General features: G+C 38.8%; 1 protein-coding gene across 5 annotated transcripts in view; it reads right to left on the bottom strand.

Annotated features, from left to right (window-relative positions):
* Nucleotides 1-19923, bottom strand: part of CNTN4 (contactin 4) — a 936335-nt gene that overhangs the window by 479474 nt on the left and 436938 nt on the right. For all 5 annotated transcript variants that reach the window (XM_004738394.3, XM_013053943.2, XM_004738395.3 and 2 more), the window contains one exon: nt 7748-7889. In XM_004738394.3, coding sequence (XP_004738451.1) covers nt 7748-7802 — 55 coding nt within the window. In that variant the 5' untranslated portion in view covers nt 7803-7889. The remainder of the gene's footprint in view (nt 1-7747; nt 7890-19923) is intronic.

Below are 19923 nucleotides of genomic sequence, written 5' to 3'. Positions count from 1 at the left end.
ATGGCGAGCTCTATGAGGACAGGTCCTAGGTGTCATTAGGCATGATATTATCACAGTAAAAAGCTCAGGCTTTGGAGATATACAGACTCAAATTCAATACTGCTTTGATTCCTTAGTCAGGTCATAACCCCTCATCTAGGAAATGGGTTCTTGTCAGGTTAAATGGGATAACTGCACTCATGAATGTGATGTATCTGGCACAGATATGCTCAATAAATTTTCACTCATTATTATTGTGGTTGCCTCTAGCCCCTAACAGCCTTGCTAAACAGACTGTTCAGCTAATATTTCATAGTTAACAAGTGCTAAACAAATTAAGGGTGTTATTACAGTAGTGTAAGGCAACATCTCATCAAACTGTTTATCATATAGATGAAGTATCTGGTTGACATCACCAATGGGAGTTAAGTGGGGAGAGAAGAATAGAAGGATGTGGCTCATCACAGTCTTTGCCCTAGTATATTCCACCACAGTTCCTTAGGGGCTGTTACGTGCACCTTTCTTTATCTGGGTAGGTTGTTGTTGTTGTTGTTGCTGTTATTGTTTGTAAAATGTATTTTGGAAATCTTTCATCATTTTGAGCCACTAGATCCTTCTATCTTTAGAAACTTTATCTCTTTGCAACTTGATAAATTTCTGGAAGCCCCATCACAGAAACCTTCCCAACTCTTCCCCAGTGCCAGTTCCCCAGACAGATGGCTCCAGCTGGCAACGGTCTTTGGTATCTTCCTTCTAGGAAGCAGACCCTAAATGTTGTGTCTGGTATACAAGTAAATGGACGCCCACTTGTTTGTTACTTCTGGTGATGATGATAATAACAGCACTAACTGCAACTAGCACTTAGTCCATGTGACAAAGCCAGGCACCTTCCTGAGTACTCTACACATAGAAGTTTAATCAATTTGGGTATTTATTTTTCATCGATATTCTTCATTATTATTATATCCCTATTTTAACGATGAGGTCATACTGCAAAAAGGTGAGGTCAGGGGAACAAATGTACTATAAAGTCTGCTATCCAATCTTCAACCACTGAAGAAAGGCAGACACCAGGGTGCTAAGAAGTGGATACTGGTGACATCATCATCACCATTACCACCACCACCACCAATGCCAAGAGGACAGGGTCTATGTTTCACTTAGAACTAAACTACATTCTTAGAATGAGAGCAATGCAATGTTTAGCACTGGCAGATCCTCAAATGGATGTCGAATGACTCGGCGAACAATAGCTCGCATGAAATGGTGCTGGCTAAGTATCAGACACCGTACTGAGCATGAAGAACACATACATGATTTCAAGCCTAATAAACACCCAAATGAAGTAAATACACTTATTCTGTCCAATTTATAGGTGGTGGGAAAAGCCACCTAAGAGAGGGAGATAAAATAGCTCGATCATACAGCCTTTAAGTGGTTGACCTATCTATTTCATTTCAAAGTCCCTGCTCTTAACGACCTGTGCTGCTGGGTCTCCAGGTCCCATTTTTGGCAATGTAGGAGATGCCACAGGCTACTCTTCCACCTACCATCCTCAAGCTCTGGGGTTAATCCCGTATTTCAACAAACAACTACTACACAAGTTGATATGAAATGCAGAGTAATATATAGATTTTAATCTGTTTTTCTCCCTCCCTCCTAATATGTTTCATTCAACAGAATTTTTTTTTGGGGGGGGGGGTAGATACAGGCCCTAGACTCTATCAGTAAGGGAATTTTATTTATAGCTAAGACATCCAGCTTGGCTGAGCATATCTAATGAAGCCATTAATGATGTTGCTTCAGGAGAGGTCTTAAATTGAATATTTCTAATAACTTTTGGGTGGTATGACTGCTACTATATGTCCATGCCTATGGGGATATAAAGCTGCTGCCAGTTTCTCTATTTACCTCAACATCTTCATTACTGATTATTATTTTCCCACCATGAAATGTACTTAAGTACTTAAATTGATATTCAAAAGGAGTTTTCCATTTGCTGTTTATTATTTTCTGGGCATACTTCTTCCCATTCTTTTCTTGAATTTTCATCACTGGAGTCACTGCTTTTTAATCTAGTTATTAGCTCTCTTCTTGCTAAATCTTTCTACTGCTTTGGCTTCATTTCATGGCCATAGTTAGAAAAAAGCACAGAGGAAATAGGAAATCCATTCGTTGGGTTCAGTCAGCATGACTATAAATGCATTAGCAAGCCAGTTTCTTAGAAAGAGAAACAATAAAATAGGAGGTCACTAAAGGACTATGCTTTGCAGTAACTATATGAAAACTGACATTTATCCAAACCTTTTTTGATCTTAACTTTATTTTTGTAACTTTTGCAAGAGCAGAGTCAGTACTAGGTTTAATATCTGTCTAGAACTATTAATTATTTGAATGTTGCCCATTCTTCTGTTTATTCTGGAAAAAATATGAGAATGTTGAGAAATGAAATACTATACAGGCTGTCCTATGAGGACAAGCTGTGAAACTAACTTCAGTGTGCTCTCCATCCTGGTGGAGCTACATGGGCATTATGAAGAAGGCTTCCCTTCCCTTGTTTTCAGCATGATCCTGAACTTTGCTGGAATATTCTGATTACGTGGACAGATGATGCTCATTGAGTTCTATTATCACAATGAATATATACCGGAAGTTCCTAGTGTGTATTTGTGTCCTCTTACCCTGGAAGAAGCTAAAACCATAGACAGCGTACTTAATCTTAGTGATAAGAGATTTCCTGAGCATAAAAATCCCTTCTGAAGACCACTGAATATTCTCTCCAAGTAGTCTGATTGCAGGTATTGGCCTTTGGCTTATAATTTTTTACTGTCATAGATACAAGCTATATGCCTATGACCAACTATTCAACCCAGGGCTCCTCCTTGCTCCATATTTTGTGCACACTCACCAATGCTAGAATATGTCTCTCTTGAATTATACAGGACCATTACTCCACCGTTTACCCCCATATGCAGCTGTAACAATGGCATGGGATTTTGTGAACAAGTCAACAAAGGCTTGCATTTGGAAAGGATGCACTTTCTCAAAAAGAGATAATTGCTGAAGTTGGTAAACTGCACCACAGAAATGGGAATAAATTTAGCCTCTCTGAAACCAAAATCAACTGAGAATACATCAAACATACACATTTTTTTGACTCATTCACAAAGGGTATTCACATAGCTTGCTGTCTCTTTCCATACATGAACATATGGACCAGCCATTTTACTCTTTCTTTCAAATTCTGCCAATGTGAACAGAATCAGTAACACATGATTGCACATAGGAACTCGGTAAAACTTTGTAGTAAGTTAAACACAATTTTAAGCTTAGCTCTAACATTTCCATAATGAATGAATTAATTGATTGATTAATTTCTCAGACCATGTGTATAGCTAAAGCCAAAAATTTCTGAGTTGATAAAGGACTTTGGGAACAATCTGTTTAATAGCCTCATTGTACAGAGGTGTAAAGTGAATCCCAGAGGAGCAATTATGACTTGCTCTGTATTTGGTTAATACTGCAACCAGTAAACTGTAAAAACAATAAGAGAGTTGCTTAATAGTAAAATATTATCTGGTTGCAAGACCTAGACAATAGTCAAGTTGTACCTGTATAAAGGCATGTGTACATGCACTTGTAAAAGTAACTGCATACATATACCTACAAGGATATACATCATAGTCAAGCACATCAGTAATCTCTGTCAAAACTATGTTTTCTGTCTGATTTCTTCTTAATTACTGACATGACTAATACTGGGCCACTGCTCTGCTATTAATCAGTGTGTATGTATTTTTGGTTTGTATTCCTCCAAAATCATTGTGAAGGAAGGTTTGGATATAGCTAATTTATTTGGGAGATGATCCCGGGAAGCAGGGGTGAAACAGGTAAAGGCAGAAGAAACTACTATAGGCAACTGGGAATCCATCTTTCCTAGGGTTCTTTAAGGAACCATGTAGAATGTGCCTAATAACTGTCCTCCTAAATGACAGGAGGCTGTGGTATTTATTACTGTTATCCGTACCTCACTGGTTGAGGAATGTAGCAGAGGAGAGTGAGCTTCTCATAGTTTCTCTTGCTTGTAACTATAGACAAAGACTGGAGGCAGAAAAACACACAGGGGGCACAGTGTACCCAGCAGTAGCTGAAGTAAGAAATGGGCAAGGTGGTGTCATACCAAGAACATCTCATATAAAGTTTAAGGCAAATAAACCAATTCTCATACTTTATATATTTAAACCTAATACGCACACACACACACACACACATAAAATAAGAATTTGTATGGATTAGCTTCAGAGGTGACTAGTCCCTCCCTTAACATAAAACTGACTACAGTCTGTTTTGGGTTCATAGTCGACCTTAAAATTGTAGACTGCTTTCGATCTCTCATGTCTGGCCAGTATGCAGCATTCATTCATTTGAAACATGTTTATTTAGTTATTGAATGGCACCGTTCACTAGGCATTTTGAAGATGCTAATGAAGATGAAGATAGCAGCGATCTAAAAAAACAAAAACAAAAACAAAAAAACCACCAAAAATACCTGCCTGAATAAAGCTTCAATCAAGCGGGGAAAAACATTTAATATAAAAACAAATAAAATACAGTTATTCATATATTGATAAGAAACCTAAAGAAAAATAAAACAATAAGAGGGGTAGAGAATGTTGCTAAAAGAAAATGTTGCTATTTTCACTAGTATTAATTTGTTTATTGTTGTCAAGAAGAGCCTCACCAACTAAGTGGCATTTAAGCAACAATTCAAATAAGGTTAGAGAGCAAGTGACAGGGACATTTAATGGAAGAAAATTCTTGGCAAAATGAAGACTTTGTACAGACACCCCCAACATCCAGTGTACTTGGAAAAGTGTATAGTAACAACAACAACAACTAAAAACAAACAAACAAACAAAAAACCCAGTGCTGGAAATAAACTTTGCCAACTGGTAGACCAGGAGCTATATCTCTAGCCTGAAGACCATTTTGGTCTGTTTTATGCAGGCTTTTTGTTTTCATTTTTAAAATTAATTTGAATTGATTGGCAATGTTAAAAAAAAATAAGAGGTTTATGCATAAAAATGTTGAAGAACTAGAAGACCTAGCACAGAGGACTAGAGTTGGGCACTAATTAGATGGTTGCTAATTTAACAGGATATGTTTTCTCCGATTTTCCACAATTACCAGTATCCTATATTGTATGTAGGAGTCACTATCCCTTGAAGAATGTTCACTCATTTGTTAACTTCCTTACTCATTCAGGTGGTGGAGTTCTGTGATTCCTGGTTTAAATTCACTAAGAGGCAGGATAATAAAACCAATTTTGTAGAGACTGGATTTTCAGACTACTACTATTATTTCTTCTTCTTCTTCTTCTTCTTCTTCTTCTTTTAAAATTATTGTCAGAGACTTAGCTTAATATTTGGCAAAAGAGAAGAACATTTCTATTGTACCATAAATTACTAATCAATACCTTTAAATAATTAGCAGACCTCAAGATCTATCGCTTGCAGGAGCAATAAGCTTATACATTTGGATCTTCTATCTTATTTAGGAAAAGACCCATTTGAGATCCACTAATTATGGTAAACATAACAGACACAAATATTTTCCTTGACAAAAACTTGCCATGAAAACTATGACTAAGGAAGTATAGGAAAGGAAAAAACCGAGAAGCTAAAGCAGTTAAAGAAATCTGTTCAAAATTCAGAGTGCTGAGTGCTATATAAATTAATGAAATCAAGACAAATAGCAAGAAAACAAAAACATTAATTAAAGCTTGACTTTACCTACACTGAAGGAGGAATATGGTAAGGGAATATTAATGCCATGTGAAACAGTTCACAAAAAAGGCTCACAGAAACAATCGATATACCGACCAATTCCCAACAAAACGCTAACTGAACAGAAAGATACAGGTACTCATCTTCAATGAGAATTCCAAGTTTTTCAAAACACAACTCAGAAGATTAATGTCTTCCTTGATTTTCAACTCTTTAATTTCTTGACATCTACTCAGCACACTGGTTTAAATAAGCACATTGCTGTAGTCAAATACTGAGAAATCCATTCACTGCTTTAAACTTTAAAGAATATGTTCATCCCAGAGTAGGAGAAGTTAGAACCAGACTGACTCAGTTAAGGCCTTTTCTGGAGGGTCCATGTACACAAAATGACTGGAGAAAAGCAAGTGAGGCACAAAGCCTGATAAACATTGGTGGAGAATGACAAGATTTACTCTCCAATCAGATGAGGGAGAAGTGATAAAGCTAAAACAGGTGTCTAGACGCCAACATATCCATAATCAGGGAATGGTGAGGATATTTGTGAAGACAAAAGGTTCAGGATTTAAAGGTAGGGCACTATAACGCTTACGAGTGAATGTGGGTTAACATTTAGAAAAAGAGTGAGAATGAAAGCCAAAATTTCAAGACTAAATTTGTAAGCATAAACTGGACAAATCAACAATATAACTAAAGGACTATATTCTAATGATCAAAATTATGGATTCTGGAGTCAGTCTGCTTGAGTCTGAAACTTAAGTTTCCCCACTTACTGGCTTGGGTAAGTTTCTTAAGTTCTTCTTGATGTTTCAGTAATGATATTAACAGTAATGGTGTTGCCAATAAAAATAAATAGTTAACATTGACTTCTTAGTGGTCATGATGTAATTAAATGAGCTAAATTACAACAGGTGAGCACAGTGCCTGGCATGGAAAAGTCATCTCTGTATGCTAGTATTACCACTGCTAGCTTTAATTTTGTAACAATTACAAATAATCTGTTCTATCAAGCTTTCAATCTATGTACCTATAGAACTCAGCTAATAGAGCTTTAAGGGAGCAGTAACCGTGTGTGTCGTTCTCAGGATTATGTTCCCAGATACTAGCACAAAGCTGGGTCTTTGCAAGGTACTCAGTAACATTATTTGAACGAAGTCATGAATCAAAGTAATGGTGACCCAAAAGTTATTTTTGTTGTATTTTATAAAAATGCAAATATACTCCATGTGTCCTTCTTGGACTCAAAACTCTCAATAACAAAGCAGGTCAACTAGACATTTCAAAAAGGCCTAGAAAGATGCCCACCACTCCAACCTTAAAACCAACTCTCAGCATGCGTTGGACTTGAGATGCATCAATATTTGAATTATGCATGCTACCTGGTAGGTTCATATCTTCCAGAAAATTGAGAAAGTAATAAGCAGCATGTCCAAACTTTTTAAAGCCCTTGTCTACTAGCTGACCATTGGTACACAGTAAAAATCTCCTATCTTTTTTCTTTCTGTCTTCTGCTAACTATAGGTGTATTGAAATGAAAAAGAAAGAGTCTTAGTATCAAAAGATGGAGCAATATTAACAAAGACATTGAAAGAACTGCCCAAATAAACTTCCATCCACTGACATCAAAGTAGGCAATACTCTAGACTATATTATCGGTTTTATTGCCCAATATCTCTATGCAATTGACCAGTGGGATGAGCAAAAATAACAACTTTCAAACTAAATAATGGCTCAGAGGACTCTAAAAGGACCAGATAGGTAGGTGAAACATCAATGTCTAGCTCTGGATACAACACCATGAAAAGAGCCACTAAAAGACCATCAGGAAAGTATATTCAACAGTGTCAGCAAATGTTAGTCTAGTCATAGGAACGTGCACTCTTACGATTTTATCATTGCCATCTAAAGTGAAGACCCACTTTTGAATTAGTGTGAAATACAGTGGCATTTTTAAATCAAGAAGTTTTTAAATGACACTCTACCTGCAAGGCACAACATGAATGATTGCAGTACCAGCAGTTCCCATGGCAACCTCATCTTCAGTTTCCGAGGTCAAAGGAGTTTCGAGTCCAATAACAAGTGAAAAGAATCGCTGCTTCTTTTAAGTTTTGTTCAACCTTTAATCTGTGGGAAAGAAGAGACATTGCAATGAGATTCGCAGATACTTCTTGTGGTCTCTACAAATTTGTTTTTACCTGAACACAAATAAAACTCACTTGTGGAAAGTCCGACTAAAGAATAGTATGTTAAATTATGAATATGAAGCAAATAAGCTCCCTCTCCTTTCCTTCCAAATAACACCTGGGCAGAGAATGGAGCTGGTGTCTTCCTGTGGCTACTGAGTGTAAGCAAGAACAGCTTTGCTTAGATATAAACCAACCCAAAGGCAGAGGAATGGACTATTGGAATGGACTATTTTTTTTTTAATAAGGTCCTACTCAAGCCTTAGTCTCCAGTCCCTGTTCTTATTTATTTTCCAATTAATAATACAAAAATGCCAACATGGAAAAACTGCTACTGTATAAGATAGAGTTAACATTGCTGGACCACAAGGAAAAAATTCCAAGGTTTAGAACGGAGTTATATGTGGGGAGATTATAACTACTCTATCAATTTAAGTATTTTTCCTTACTCTATGTTTCATCTCCTGAATCTAATAAAAGAGCTCAGCTCCAGTGCCTACTGGGAGAAATCCTACCATCTATGAGTAGCTGACTACTAGGTTTTTTTTGACAAACAGAGAACATGATTTAAAAAAGCAACTCTTCCATTATCCAGAAATCTCAAAATAGGAGAACTTGGGGGTATATGAAAGGGTCTGTATTCCAAAGGCTACAAAGCAAGTAAGTGAATGAGTGAACAGGCAGACAAACAGGGCACTCTGGAGAACACAACCTCTCTGAAGTGGGTAGGTGCTCCTTAGCTCAAGCTGACGGCTAACATATGGGGCACAGACCCAGGACTACAAGACCACTTATAACTTTTCAAAGAAAAAAAATTTAAATATTATTGTATTTTGAAAATCTCCCATTTTTAAATATTGAAAATCGGTTCAAAATATTTTCTTAAACAATGTGTGAGCCAAATAATGTCAAATTATTGTCAGGTCCCAAAGGTCTGCAACATGACCTTAGAAAAAAGAACTCTGACAGCACTTCATCTACCCATCCCTTCTCCCTCCGTACTGCCAGCAAGCCATGTATTTATGCATATATGGGGCACCTTTTGCTTTCCAGACGCTGGATGAGGCACTGGACCTCCCAAAATGCAGACAACCAGATCTAGCCTCAAGGATTTCCAACTCCTACTAACTGGGGGCATTTACCCACATTTCATAAAACTGCAATACAATATGCCATTGTGAAGGAAGGAAGAGACTTTCTGGCCTGGGAAATATCATAAAGGAGAAGAGCTCCCACTGGGGTCTAAAAGATGAGCAGGATACTACCTATTTATCCTATTTACAGGAGAAAGCTAGGAAACTAGGAGACTCAAATGCTCTTTACAATTCTGGCTATAACTAGTTGCATGATTCTGGGTATACACCTGATCCTCTCTCCTTCTCCTTCTTCTTCTTCTTCTTTTAATTAATATATAATATATTATTTGCCCCGGGGGCACACGTCTATGAATCATCAGACTTACACACTCACACCACCAGACTTTCACAGCACTCACCATAGCACATACCCTCCCCAATGTACATAACCCAACCACCCTATGGCCATCCACCCCAACCCGCCAGGAACTCTCAGTTTGTTTCATGAGATTAAGAGTTTCTTATGGTTTGTCTCCCTCCTGATCCCTTCTTGTCTCAAAGATACCACCTTGCTAAGTAAATAAAACCTTTTTCAAAACTATATAGTGCCATACAAATGCTAGATAGTATTTTTACTGCACATCCAATATTTTTATCCTAATAATAACCTGGGGCTTTTCATCTCACCCCCACTTGTAAGGAAAACACTATGATGGAACACAGGCTCACAAAAAAACATGGAACAGCACAAGCTCATTAATCAAGGGCTCTTAGCATTAATTTATACTGGGTGGTCACTGAGAAGCCTTTATGTGTACCAGGAAGCTAATAGAAAGTGGAGAACCATCATTAGAGAACTTGTCTTTCTTTTGTGCCCTTAAATAGCTCAGTTTCTGATAAAGCTAGCCTAATATATTGTGAAGACAAAAGGGACTCTTAACTTCTGATCTGCTGATGTGGCTGAAAGCAGGCAGCATCTCTAATTGGATATGTTCAGATACTTTTCTGACATGCATGGTGATTAGGCCATTTTAGATAAACAGGATGTGCTGATCAATGAAAACTATTAATGTCTTAAGCAAATGATCAGGGTATTAATAATTAATTTTGCGAGGGAAATGTCATCTCAGACCTAGGGATTGATCTACAATGTTAAGCAGTTTCTTGAAGCAATTAAAATTAGCTTAGGAAATGTATCCTATTTCATGATAAAGATTTAATTCATGATATGATGCTATTTACAGTGTGTGTTAAGAGCTGTAGATTTTTAAGGATGAAGGAATTCAAGCACCCTATTGGCATTTATTTACATTCAGGTAAGGTAAGGTCGTTGACAGTAATTTGTCTAGTGGGCAGTTGTGTCAGAGAACCAGGTTTTCTGTACGGAGCTGAAGATTCATGAATCTCATGTGGGACCGTGGTACAGGATACAAAGTTTCATAATTTCAGTTTTTCTACTAAAGCCAGAAAGAAGGTTGTAGGATGAGCCAAGAGTTATGGTGGTAATAGATCTCCCCTGCAGCTCAGAGCTCTCCCTGGTTTATCCTAAGGTGGCTATAGCAAAAGATAGTGTACTCAGCACTAACTCTGAGACCTTGCCTAAGAATTAGACTCGTAAATTCTAGAGAGGAGACCACACAATGAAAGAGGACTTGGTTGCTTTCTCTGGCTGAGCCAGAAGGAGATTAACTAAGAACTCTCAGGATATTTTTACACAATGCTAAACAGCAAAACTCCTCTAGCCTTCAATCCTTTGAACAGTTTTGATATTCTGATAGTAATACCAAAGATCTCCCTATAAAGTACTTAAGAAAAAGCAGTATTCATGGGACACCTGAGTGGCCCAGTCAGCTTCTGATTTTGCTCAGGTCATGAATACCAGAGTCCTAGAATCTAGTCCTACATCAGGCTCCTTGCATTTTGGAGAGCCTGCTTCTCCCTTTGCCTGCTGCTACCCCTCCTTGTGCTCTCTCTCTCTCTGGCAAATAAATAAATAAAATCTTAAATTAAAAAAAAAAAAAAGAATTAAGCAGGATTCAATTCCCCCTTAAGAGTCCTGGTTTCTAAGAACCTCCATGCAGGATCTGATCATACCATTATTTGATTTAGGACTCTGTTCATTTACAATGCTGTTGTTATCCAAGTAGGTCTAATTCAGCCTGTTAGGGTCGAGAAGACCTCAACCCAGGGAGGCGCGAGGAACGACACCCAGGCGGCTCTTTCTGCAACAGCAAGGGTTTTATTGTTCCAGCATGCTGGGGCTCTCAGCCTCCGCCTGGTTTTCAGGAATGCTGCAGAGCCCCAGCATGCTGGAACAATAAAACCCTTGCTGTTGCAGAAAGAGCCGCCTTGGTGTCGTTCCTCCACGCCTCCCTGGGTTGAGGTCTTCTCGACCCTAACATTTGGAGGTTCCACCGAGATCTGACCCAGCCAACGGGACGCCGGACGGAGCAGCCCCAACTCGCTCTTTGGGTAAGTCTGCGGCGCCTATTCTACTCTTGGTATCGATATACGTGTGCACATATTGGTTTTGGTTTTGTTTGTTGATTTCTCGTGATTTCTGGTGATATTTGGTATTTGGGCAGTCTTCAGTGTCTGACAGACGTGTCTGGGAGACACTGGTTGCAACCCTGGGGGATGCCCCGGAGGTGAAGGAGGGCCAGGGACACCTGGTGGCCTCCTATCGGGTAGATCCAGAGGATCTACATTTGTATTTGTTATATCCCAGAAAACACTATCACTTTTCATTTCTCTTTCGGTCCCAGTGGGGATGAGCACTTGCGTTTTGCTTTCTTCTAGGTTTGGTGACCACAGGAATCTTCCTGTACTTTGAAATGGGACAACATACATCAACTCCCCTGTCCCTAACCCTAGCCCATTGGTCAGAGGTACGGGCTAGAGCTCATAATCTCTCTCTGTAAAGAAAACTAAATGGAAGACTCTCTGTGCCATTGAATGACCATCTTTCCAGGTCAACTGACACCCCCCCCCAGAGGTCTTTCCATCTTTCCCTGATTTTGCAAGTCAAGAGCGTCATCTGCCGGCCCTCCAGTACTGCCCTTTCTCCTCCTCTGATCTCTATAACTGGAAATAATTTGGATTGCAAAACTTAGGAAAGGACTGAGCTCCTGTAACACTCCATGGCCTGAGTGGGATCTATCAGTTAGATGTCCTTTGCAGGAAACAGGGCAAATGGACCTAGGATACCTTCAGGGCTCATACCTAGGCCTTCATTGCTCTGCACCAGGACCCCAGACTAAGGGGCTTTTGAGGAATGTGTTTGCCCAAATGAGTCAGCTAGTAAACTTTCTCCTGACATATTTGATGATAATTACGTAAATAAGCCTTCTTCTAGTAAACCAAGGTTGTTGGGCCATCCCTAGCAAAGGGGACTCTGACTTTATTTCTCTGTTTCTCCTAATTGATGTGGGGGCTTCTCCCTCACTCACTTCCCGTGTTAATGGCTATAACTGGAGCCAACTGGGGTTAGTCTAACTCGAGACAGAGACAGTAAGGAATATTCCCAAGCAGCTGCCGAAACTCTCTTTGTTTCGGGGAAGTTTCCCTGTGTTCTCTGGCCCGACTTGGACTGCTTAACCCCTCTCCCCTTGCTGGTGGGAAAGCATGGCATCTGCTCCTCTGTTGGGGCTTATGAGCTCCAAAATTGGGAATCCTTTCTCTGCCTCCTGGTAGCACTTTGTTTCTTCTCCTGTTTCAGTGCACCAACGTGCGTGCAGCCTGCATGACTACTAGCCTCTAGATCATGCACCACGGCATGATCTCTTTTCATGGATCATGCACCACGGCATGTCTCTTTTCATGGTCAAGGAGCAAGAAGAGCACCCCCTGGACCTAACACCCCCCCACTCCAGATCTTCACACTTGTGTCTCAGGTAAACATTCAAAGTGGAGTGGGTCCAGGTGAAATGTAAATCAGTATTGGAACTAAGTTAAGTTTGTTGTTAAGATAAGATGTGTATTTTAAGTTATCAGCAGTAAATGTGAAACTTAGAAGTTTACTGAAGGTCAAATAAGCTCATGTTATTTGTTAAAATTTGTTAGCAAAGAGATGACTAAACTGATGGTTAATTGTCTGTCTCAAAGTTTTTTTTTTTTAAGATTTTATCCATTCACTTGACAGACAGAAATCACAAGTAGGCAGAGAGGCAGGCAGAGAGAGAGAGGAGAGGAAGCAGGCTCTTTGCTGAGCAGAGAGCCCGGTGCGGGACTCGATCCCAGGACCCTTAGATCATGACCTGAGCCGAAGGCAGCAGCTTAACCCACTGAGCCACCCAGGCGCCCCTGTCTCAAAGTTTTAATGGGTAATTGCTGAAGTAGCTTTCAGTCTTTGGTAACCTGAAAGTTTTAAAGTTTTGCTTGGATGACAAATGAAATTGAATTGTGGACATCTATATCTTGACCAAACAGGATAAAAAGCTAAGTCGTTAATTACCGGATGTAGGTTTGTCCTTTTGACTTCTTAACTGCAAAGAAACTAAGAGTATTTAAATCTGTTGGTAAACGTGTTTTGCACTTAACTGATTCATAAATTTGTCATCAAGAATTCTGTTGTAACAGTTCACAATTGGTTAATATTTAGTCTTCACTAGAGATTAAGGTGTTTCTAAGTACAAAATTCTGCTTAGTCTAACTAAGACTGACCCTAGCCCATTGGTCAGAAGTACAGGCTAGAGCTCATAATCTCTAGAATTTCTAAGGGAAATTCTAGAGGAAAGTAGATGATATGTTAAGAAAGACTTAAAGAAGGAGAGAGAGAGAGAGGAAAAGGAAAAAGAAAGGGATAAAAGAAGGAACAAAGAGTTGACTAAGATCCTGGCCACAGTGGTAGAAACTGGTAGAAAATCAGATACTAAGATTAAGGAAAGATAAGGAACCTGGGCCACTCTCCTAGGCGATGCCCGAACTTGGCCTCAGACCACTGTGCCTACTGTAAAGAGGACACTGGGCTAAGGAATGTCCTAAAAAGAACAAACCGCCACCCTGCCCTACCACTCTCTTGGCTCTAGAAGATGATGATTAGGGGAGACGGAGCTCGGATCCCCTCCCTGAGCTCAGGGTAAAATTTTTGGTGGAGGGGACTCCTATTGATTTTGAGGTCGATGAAAGGCCTGGACAAACTTTACTCCACCCGAAAGTTGTCTACTTCACCCAAAGATGTTTGCGCCCGAAAGTGTTATCAACCCGCAACTTCTGCTTCTGTAAAAGTGCTTGCTTGATGGCGTGCGTGGGCTCCCAACACCAATCAAGATTTTTAAATTTGTTTGTACCCCACCCAAAACTTGTTTGTATCTGCTTATAAAAACCCTGCACTTACTCTGCCTGACACCTCTCAGCATCACCAGCAACAGGTGCGCGGAGGTCCGGGTTCGAACTTGTAATAAACAACCCTTGCTGTTTGGCTTTGACTTGCATCTCTGGTGATCTTTTAAGGTGGGCGTACAACGCGCTCGGCATTACAAGCCTAATTAGTAAGTGCATTTGTTTATTGTGCAACAGAAACAGTAAAAGGTGCCCTGTGTGCTGAGGTAGTAGGGTTAAGGGCCCTGTCCTTGAAAAGCTCACTGTTGGCTTGACAATGAGGGGACTAAAGCAGTCATTGTAATTCAGTTCAAGGCATATAAAAAAAGTCTATTAAGTGCAAGGTGTTAAGGATGCGAAAACACATCATCTAATTGAATTGGGGGTAGTGCGGTTTCAGGAAAGCTTTCCAAGGGTCCTAAACAGTTCATCTGAGTTTAAAGGATAAATAAGAGGGAGGAAGGAAATTCTAAGCCAACTGGATGAGGACAACACAAACCAGGAAGATGAGAACTTAGTGTGTTCTTTATGGCAACACAAGATAATGAAAGCAGCAAAGTCTGAAGAGTCAGACTTGTGCTCTAATCCTGGATCTCAAATTCCCTAGCTAGTTGGCTCATTTGTAAAATAATGGCAATCATACCTGTCTCCCAGGCTTCCTGAAAGAATTAGTGAGAATTTATGGAAGGCACTGAGTACAGGTCCTTGATACTTAGTTGCCATCCTTGTTAAAAATAGCACAGCACAATTAAGTCAGGGCCCTGATAGCCAAACTGCATTGAAGGTATATTAAAGACTTTGGACTTGAATCTGAAAGCTAAGATGACTAGGGGAATGACTTTAAACAGGGAAAAGGACCTTAAAAAAAAAAAAGTTGATTTATGTGTATGGGGATCTACTTTAAATGCAATCCCAGAAGTATAGGATATCTGTTTTCCTTCTTTGCTTTTCTCCTCTGGTCAACAAATTTAACTACATTTCTAATTACAAAGTATTCTTCCAATATATAACAAAGTTTTCAGGGCCTCAAGGCAGGAAGGCAGAGTGGAATAACACTGGAATTGGAATCAAGCACAATGAGTTCCTTCTTCCTGGTTTTGCCCATGATTTGGGAAAACCATATAGTCTTTGTAAACATATTCGTCTATAGACTGGGGACATAAGTGTGCTGTAAAGGTCAATTGACATTTTTTTTTGAAAGTAAGTATTAGTCATTATTATTGTTTAGATGGAAATTAAAATCTTCTCCCCAAATGGAATTTAAACCTAATGAAGGTAAGGAATCACTGCTTTATTCCCTTATATCTGAGAGGCACATGGATAGTGTATGGAACAGACTAGACAGTCAATGGTTGGTATGTAAATGAAAGAACAAATGTAACTCACATCTTTGTGGACATACCACATGCTTTTACATTCCTTTCTTATTTAGCCTTCATAAGGACCCTGAAGGTCAGGCATCAGCACTATCCTCTATAAAATTATAGCTTTGGCAATTAGATTGTGAGAGGCTGTGGAAGTTGTCCAAGGGCAAAGGTCTTTTCATCAATAGAGCCAGTACTCAAATCTATGTCTTCATACTTGAAGTTCTGTGCTCTTTTCTACCAGTGACAGAAATGTAAATAAACCCGTGTCTTTTAAAGCATGACATAAAGTTCTGATGGTGATTCTTTTCTAAATCTGCTTTTCACATTGTTCTTTTTCAGAAATGAAGCCAAATGCCAGCACGTAATAGTGCAGAATCTGTGTCATATTTATAATGCAGTTTCTGAGCTGAGACCTAGTCGGAAACTACCTATCACTAGTGTTAAATCACAAATCTTCTTGTGCCAGTACGAATGTAAGTTCCTTTCTCTCCCACTGTAAGAGCAACATGAACATTTGTTTTCTTACTAATTATTCTTTAGAGTGCAGCCATTCTTAAGGCAGGAATTTTAAAAAGGATCATCCACATTTCCCAGTTGTATAGTTGAGCATTTTTTAACTCCACAATTAGCTAATGAGGTGTGCAGTCAATCACAATGGTGGGGAAGCAATGAACAAAACTAAAGCAATAGAGAAATCTGGCTTCCTTAGAAAGCAATCTGCCAATCATTTCAAGGGAAAATGGCATACAGTCAAATCTTAAATTTCAATCAGTCAACAGATATTTACTCAGTGCCCATTATTCAAATGGGAATATGCAGAAAGAAAAGAGTCAAGGTCAAGGTCTCTGCCCACAAGGGCACAGCAACCAGCAACTCATTAGGTAGAAAAGACTGCAGACTATACAAGTTAGTTTATATGTAAAATGAGTAGTATATATAATGTATAATTTCTATGGTTATGGTAGCTAGCCTACAGGTTCTTTCGGACAAGTGAAAATTCTTACCATATCAATCTAATTAGCTTACTAGATTTTCTTCTGCACCAGCTTTTTACTCTATGTTCTAGAAGAGACACATTTCCATTTCTATTTCCCTGATGTCTTCCCGGCTTTTGTGGAGACTGCAATAAGTCTTCTTTAGGAATGGTGAGAAAACATGTTTTGCTTAGTTTTTTTCATTGGACTTATTGGCCCAAGCATCTCAAAGAACAGAGAGAACAGTGTAAAGAAGAAAAGAGGGGCACCAGGGTGGCTCAGTCAGTTAAAAGTCTGCAGTCAGCTCAGGTCATGCATGATTCCAGGGTCCTGGGATGGAGCCCTACATAGAACACTGCCCCACAATCACATTGGTCTCCTTGTTGAGTGGGGAGCCTGCTTTTCTCTCTCCCACTCCCTCTTCTTGTGCTCTCTGTCAAATAAATAAATAAATAAAATCTTAAAAAAAAAAAAAGAAGAAGAAAAGTTATAAAGAGCCTGGATAATAAATTTGGAAAATGCCACCTATTTACCAAGAGGTAGATAGCATAAGATGCAATCCCTTATTTAGACTGTACGTGCCTACCCAATAGCTGATTTGGACTCTATTTCCATCATAAGACCTCATTAGAGAAGACACTGAAGAATTACAGAGGGTGGCTTAAAGTGGACAACTTTCCCCATTTTTAAAGGTTTTTTTGGACCAAACAGTGTCTACCACTTGTGGTAATTCTAACCAGAAATATGATAATTTCATTAGGCAGATATCCTGAGGGATAAAAACCAAGCAAGCCAATATCTCATCATTTCAATCACTGAAGGATATATTTATGCATTCTGAGAGCCAAGAAAGTTCTATACACTAATTTTCAAATATTTTTTATTAAAGTTTCTTAGAATATATACCCACTATCACTTTCTTGGTATACTTTTTCCCTATAAAACCTTAATCTGCTTTGATGTTAGACTTGTACACTTTGCTACTGGGGAGACATTTTTCCAAAAACCAAAGCAGTACCAAGAATTACACTGCAGTATTTCAAAAGATCCCTGGATTGAAACTCAGCATAACTGGGTTACTGACTCAGTGTTGTTATTTAATTGCTGGCCAAGTTTCTCGACCAATAAAAGAGGGTGAACTAGATTGCTTCTAAGGAAGCATGAAAGCCTGACTTGTATCATCATATCAGAGAACAGTTGTGCATTTGGAAGATAATTAGTCAAATGAATGGTAGTCATCATGGCTTTGTCATCACCAAAGCTATTTGAGACACCTCACCGTTTCTCAGATTACACCATGTTCCCATCCAGGAAAGTTGTAGGAGATGTACTGCTTTTAAATGTTATGTGTGCTGCTCAAAAATATTATGATACTGGGGTACCTGGGTGGCTCAGTGGGTTAAAGCCTCTGCCTTTGGCTCAGGTCATGATCCTAGGACCCTGGGTTTGAGTCCAGCATCTGGCTATCTGCTCAGTGGGGAACCTGCTTCCTCCACTCTCTCTCTCTGCCTACTTGTGATCTGTCTGTCAAATAAATAAATACAATCTTTTTTTTTTTTTAAAGATTTTATTTATTTGACAGAGAGAAATCACAAGTAGATGGAGAGGCAGGCAGAGAGAGAGAGAGGAGGAAGCAGGCTCCTTGCTGAGCAGAGAGACCGATGTGGGACTCGATCCCAGGACTCTGGGATCATGACCTGAGCCGAAGGCAGCGGCTTAACCCACTGAGCCACCCAGGCGCCCCAATAAATACAATCTTAAAAAAAATGTTATGATACTAAGGAATAAAACTCACCAAATAGGTAAAACTACACTCTGAAAACTATAGATGATGAAAGAAATTGAATACAACACAAAGAAATGGAAAGATATTCCATGCTTTTGGATTTAAAGAACAAATATTGTTAAAATGTCTATTCCATCCATAGCAGTCTACATGTTTAATGCAGTCCTTATCAAAATACCAACAGCATTTTTCACAGAGGTAGAACAACAATTCTAAAATTTGTATAATACCACAAAAGACCCACATAGCCAAGGCAATCTTGAAAAAGAAAAGAAAAGCTGCAGGCATCACAATTCCAGACTTAAAGTTATATTTCCAAGCTGTAATAATTAATATAGTATGGTACTGGCACAAAAATAAACACAAAGGTCAAGAGAATAGAATAGAATAGAAAACCCAGAAGTAAACCCACCATTACCTGGTCAATTAATCTTCAACAAAGCAGGAAAGAATAACCAATGGAATAAGGATAGTCTCTTCAACAAATGGTGTTGGGAAAACTGGACATGTAGAAGAATGAAACTAGACCACTCTCTTATGCCATACACAAAAATAAATTCAAAATACATTAAAGAGATAAATGTGAGGCTTGAAACCATAAAAATTTTAGAAAGGAGCACAGTCAGTACTCTTTAACAACAGCCATAGCAAATTTTTCTACATATGTCTCCTGAGGCAAGGGAAACAAAAGTAAAAAACAAACAAACAAATAAGAAACAAAAAACAAAAAATTACTGGGATTTCTTCAAAATAAAAAGCTTCTGCATAGCAAAGGAAACAATCAACAAAAGCAAAAGGCAACCTACAGAATGGGAGAATATATTTCCAAATGACTTATCTGATAAAGGGTTAATATCCAAAATACATAAAACAACATATACATATAAACACCCAAAAAACAATGGGCTGAAGACCTTAACAGACATTTCTCCATTAAGATATCCAAATGGCCAACGGACACAAGAGAGGATGTTCAACATCACTTACGATCAGGTAAGTACACATTAAAACTGTAATGAGTTATCACTTCACACCTCTCAGAATGGCCAAAATCAACAACAAAAGAAACAAGTATTAGCAAGAATTTGGAGAAAAAGGAACACCTGTGCAGTGTTGGTGGGAATGCAAGCTGGCACAGCAACTGTATTAAACAGTATAGAGATGCCTCAAAAGTTAAAAACAGAACAACCCTATAATCCAGCAAAGAATATGAAAACACTAAATCAATGGGATATATGCAGCCCTATGTTTATAGGGGCAATTTTTTACAATAGCCAAATAAGGACACAGCCCAAGTGTCCACCAATAGTTTACTTCTGGGCTTATTTCTGGATTTTCTCTTCTATCAATATAAGTGCTTAATGTCTGTTTTTGTATCAATAGGATACTCTATTGATTATTACAGCTTTGTAATATAACTTGGAAGTCCAGAAAAGATAAACAGATAAAGAAG

Source organism: Mustela putorius, unplaced genomic scaffold, assembly GCF_011764305.1.
Source record: "Mustela putorius furo isolate JIRA1106 unplaced genomic scaffold, ASM1176430v1.1 tig00003850_pilon_pilon_pilon, whole genome shotgun sequence".
In the NCBI taxonomy this organism is placed as follows: Eukaryota; Metazoa; Chordata; class Mammalia; order Carnivora; family Mustelidae; genus Mustela; species Mustela putorius.
The sequence above is the reverse complement of the archived record's forward strand: the minus strand, read 5'-3'. Positions and strand labels throughout refer to the sequence as shown.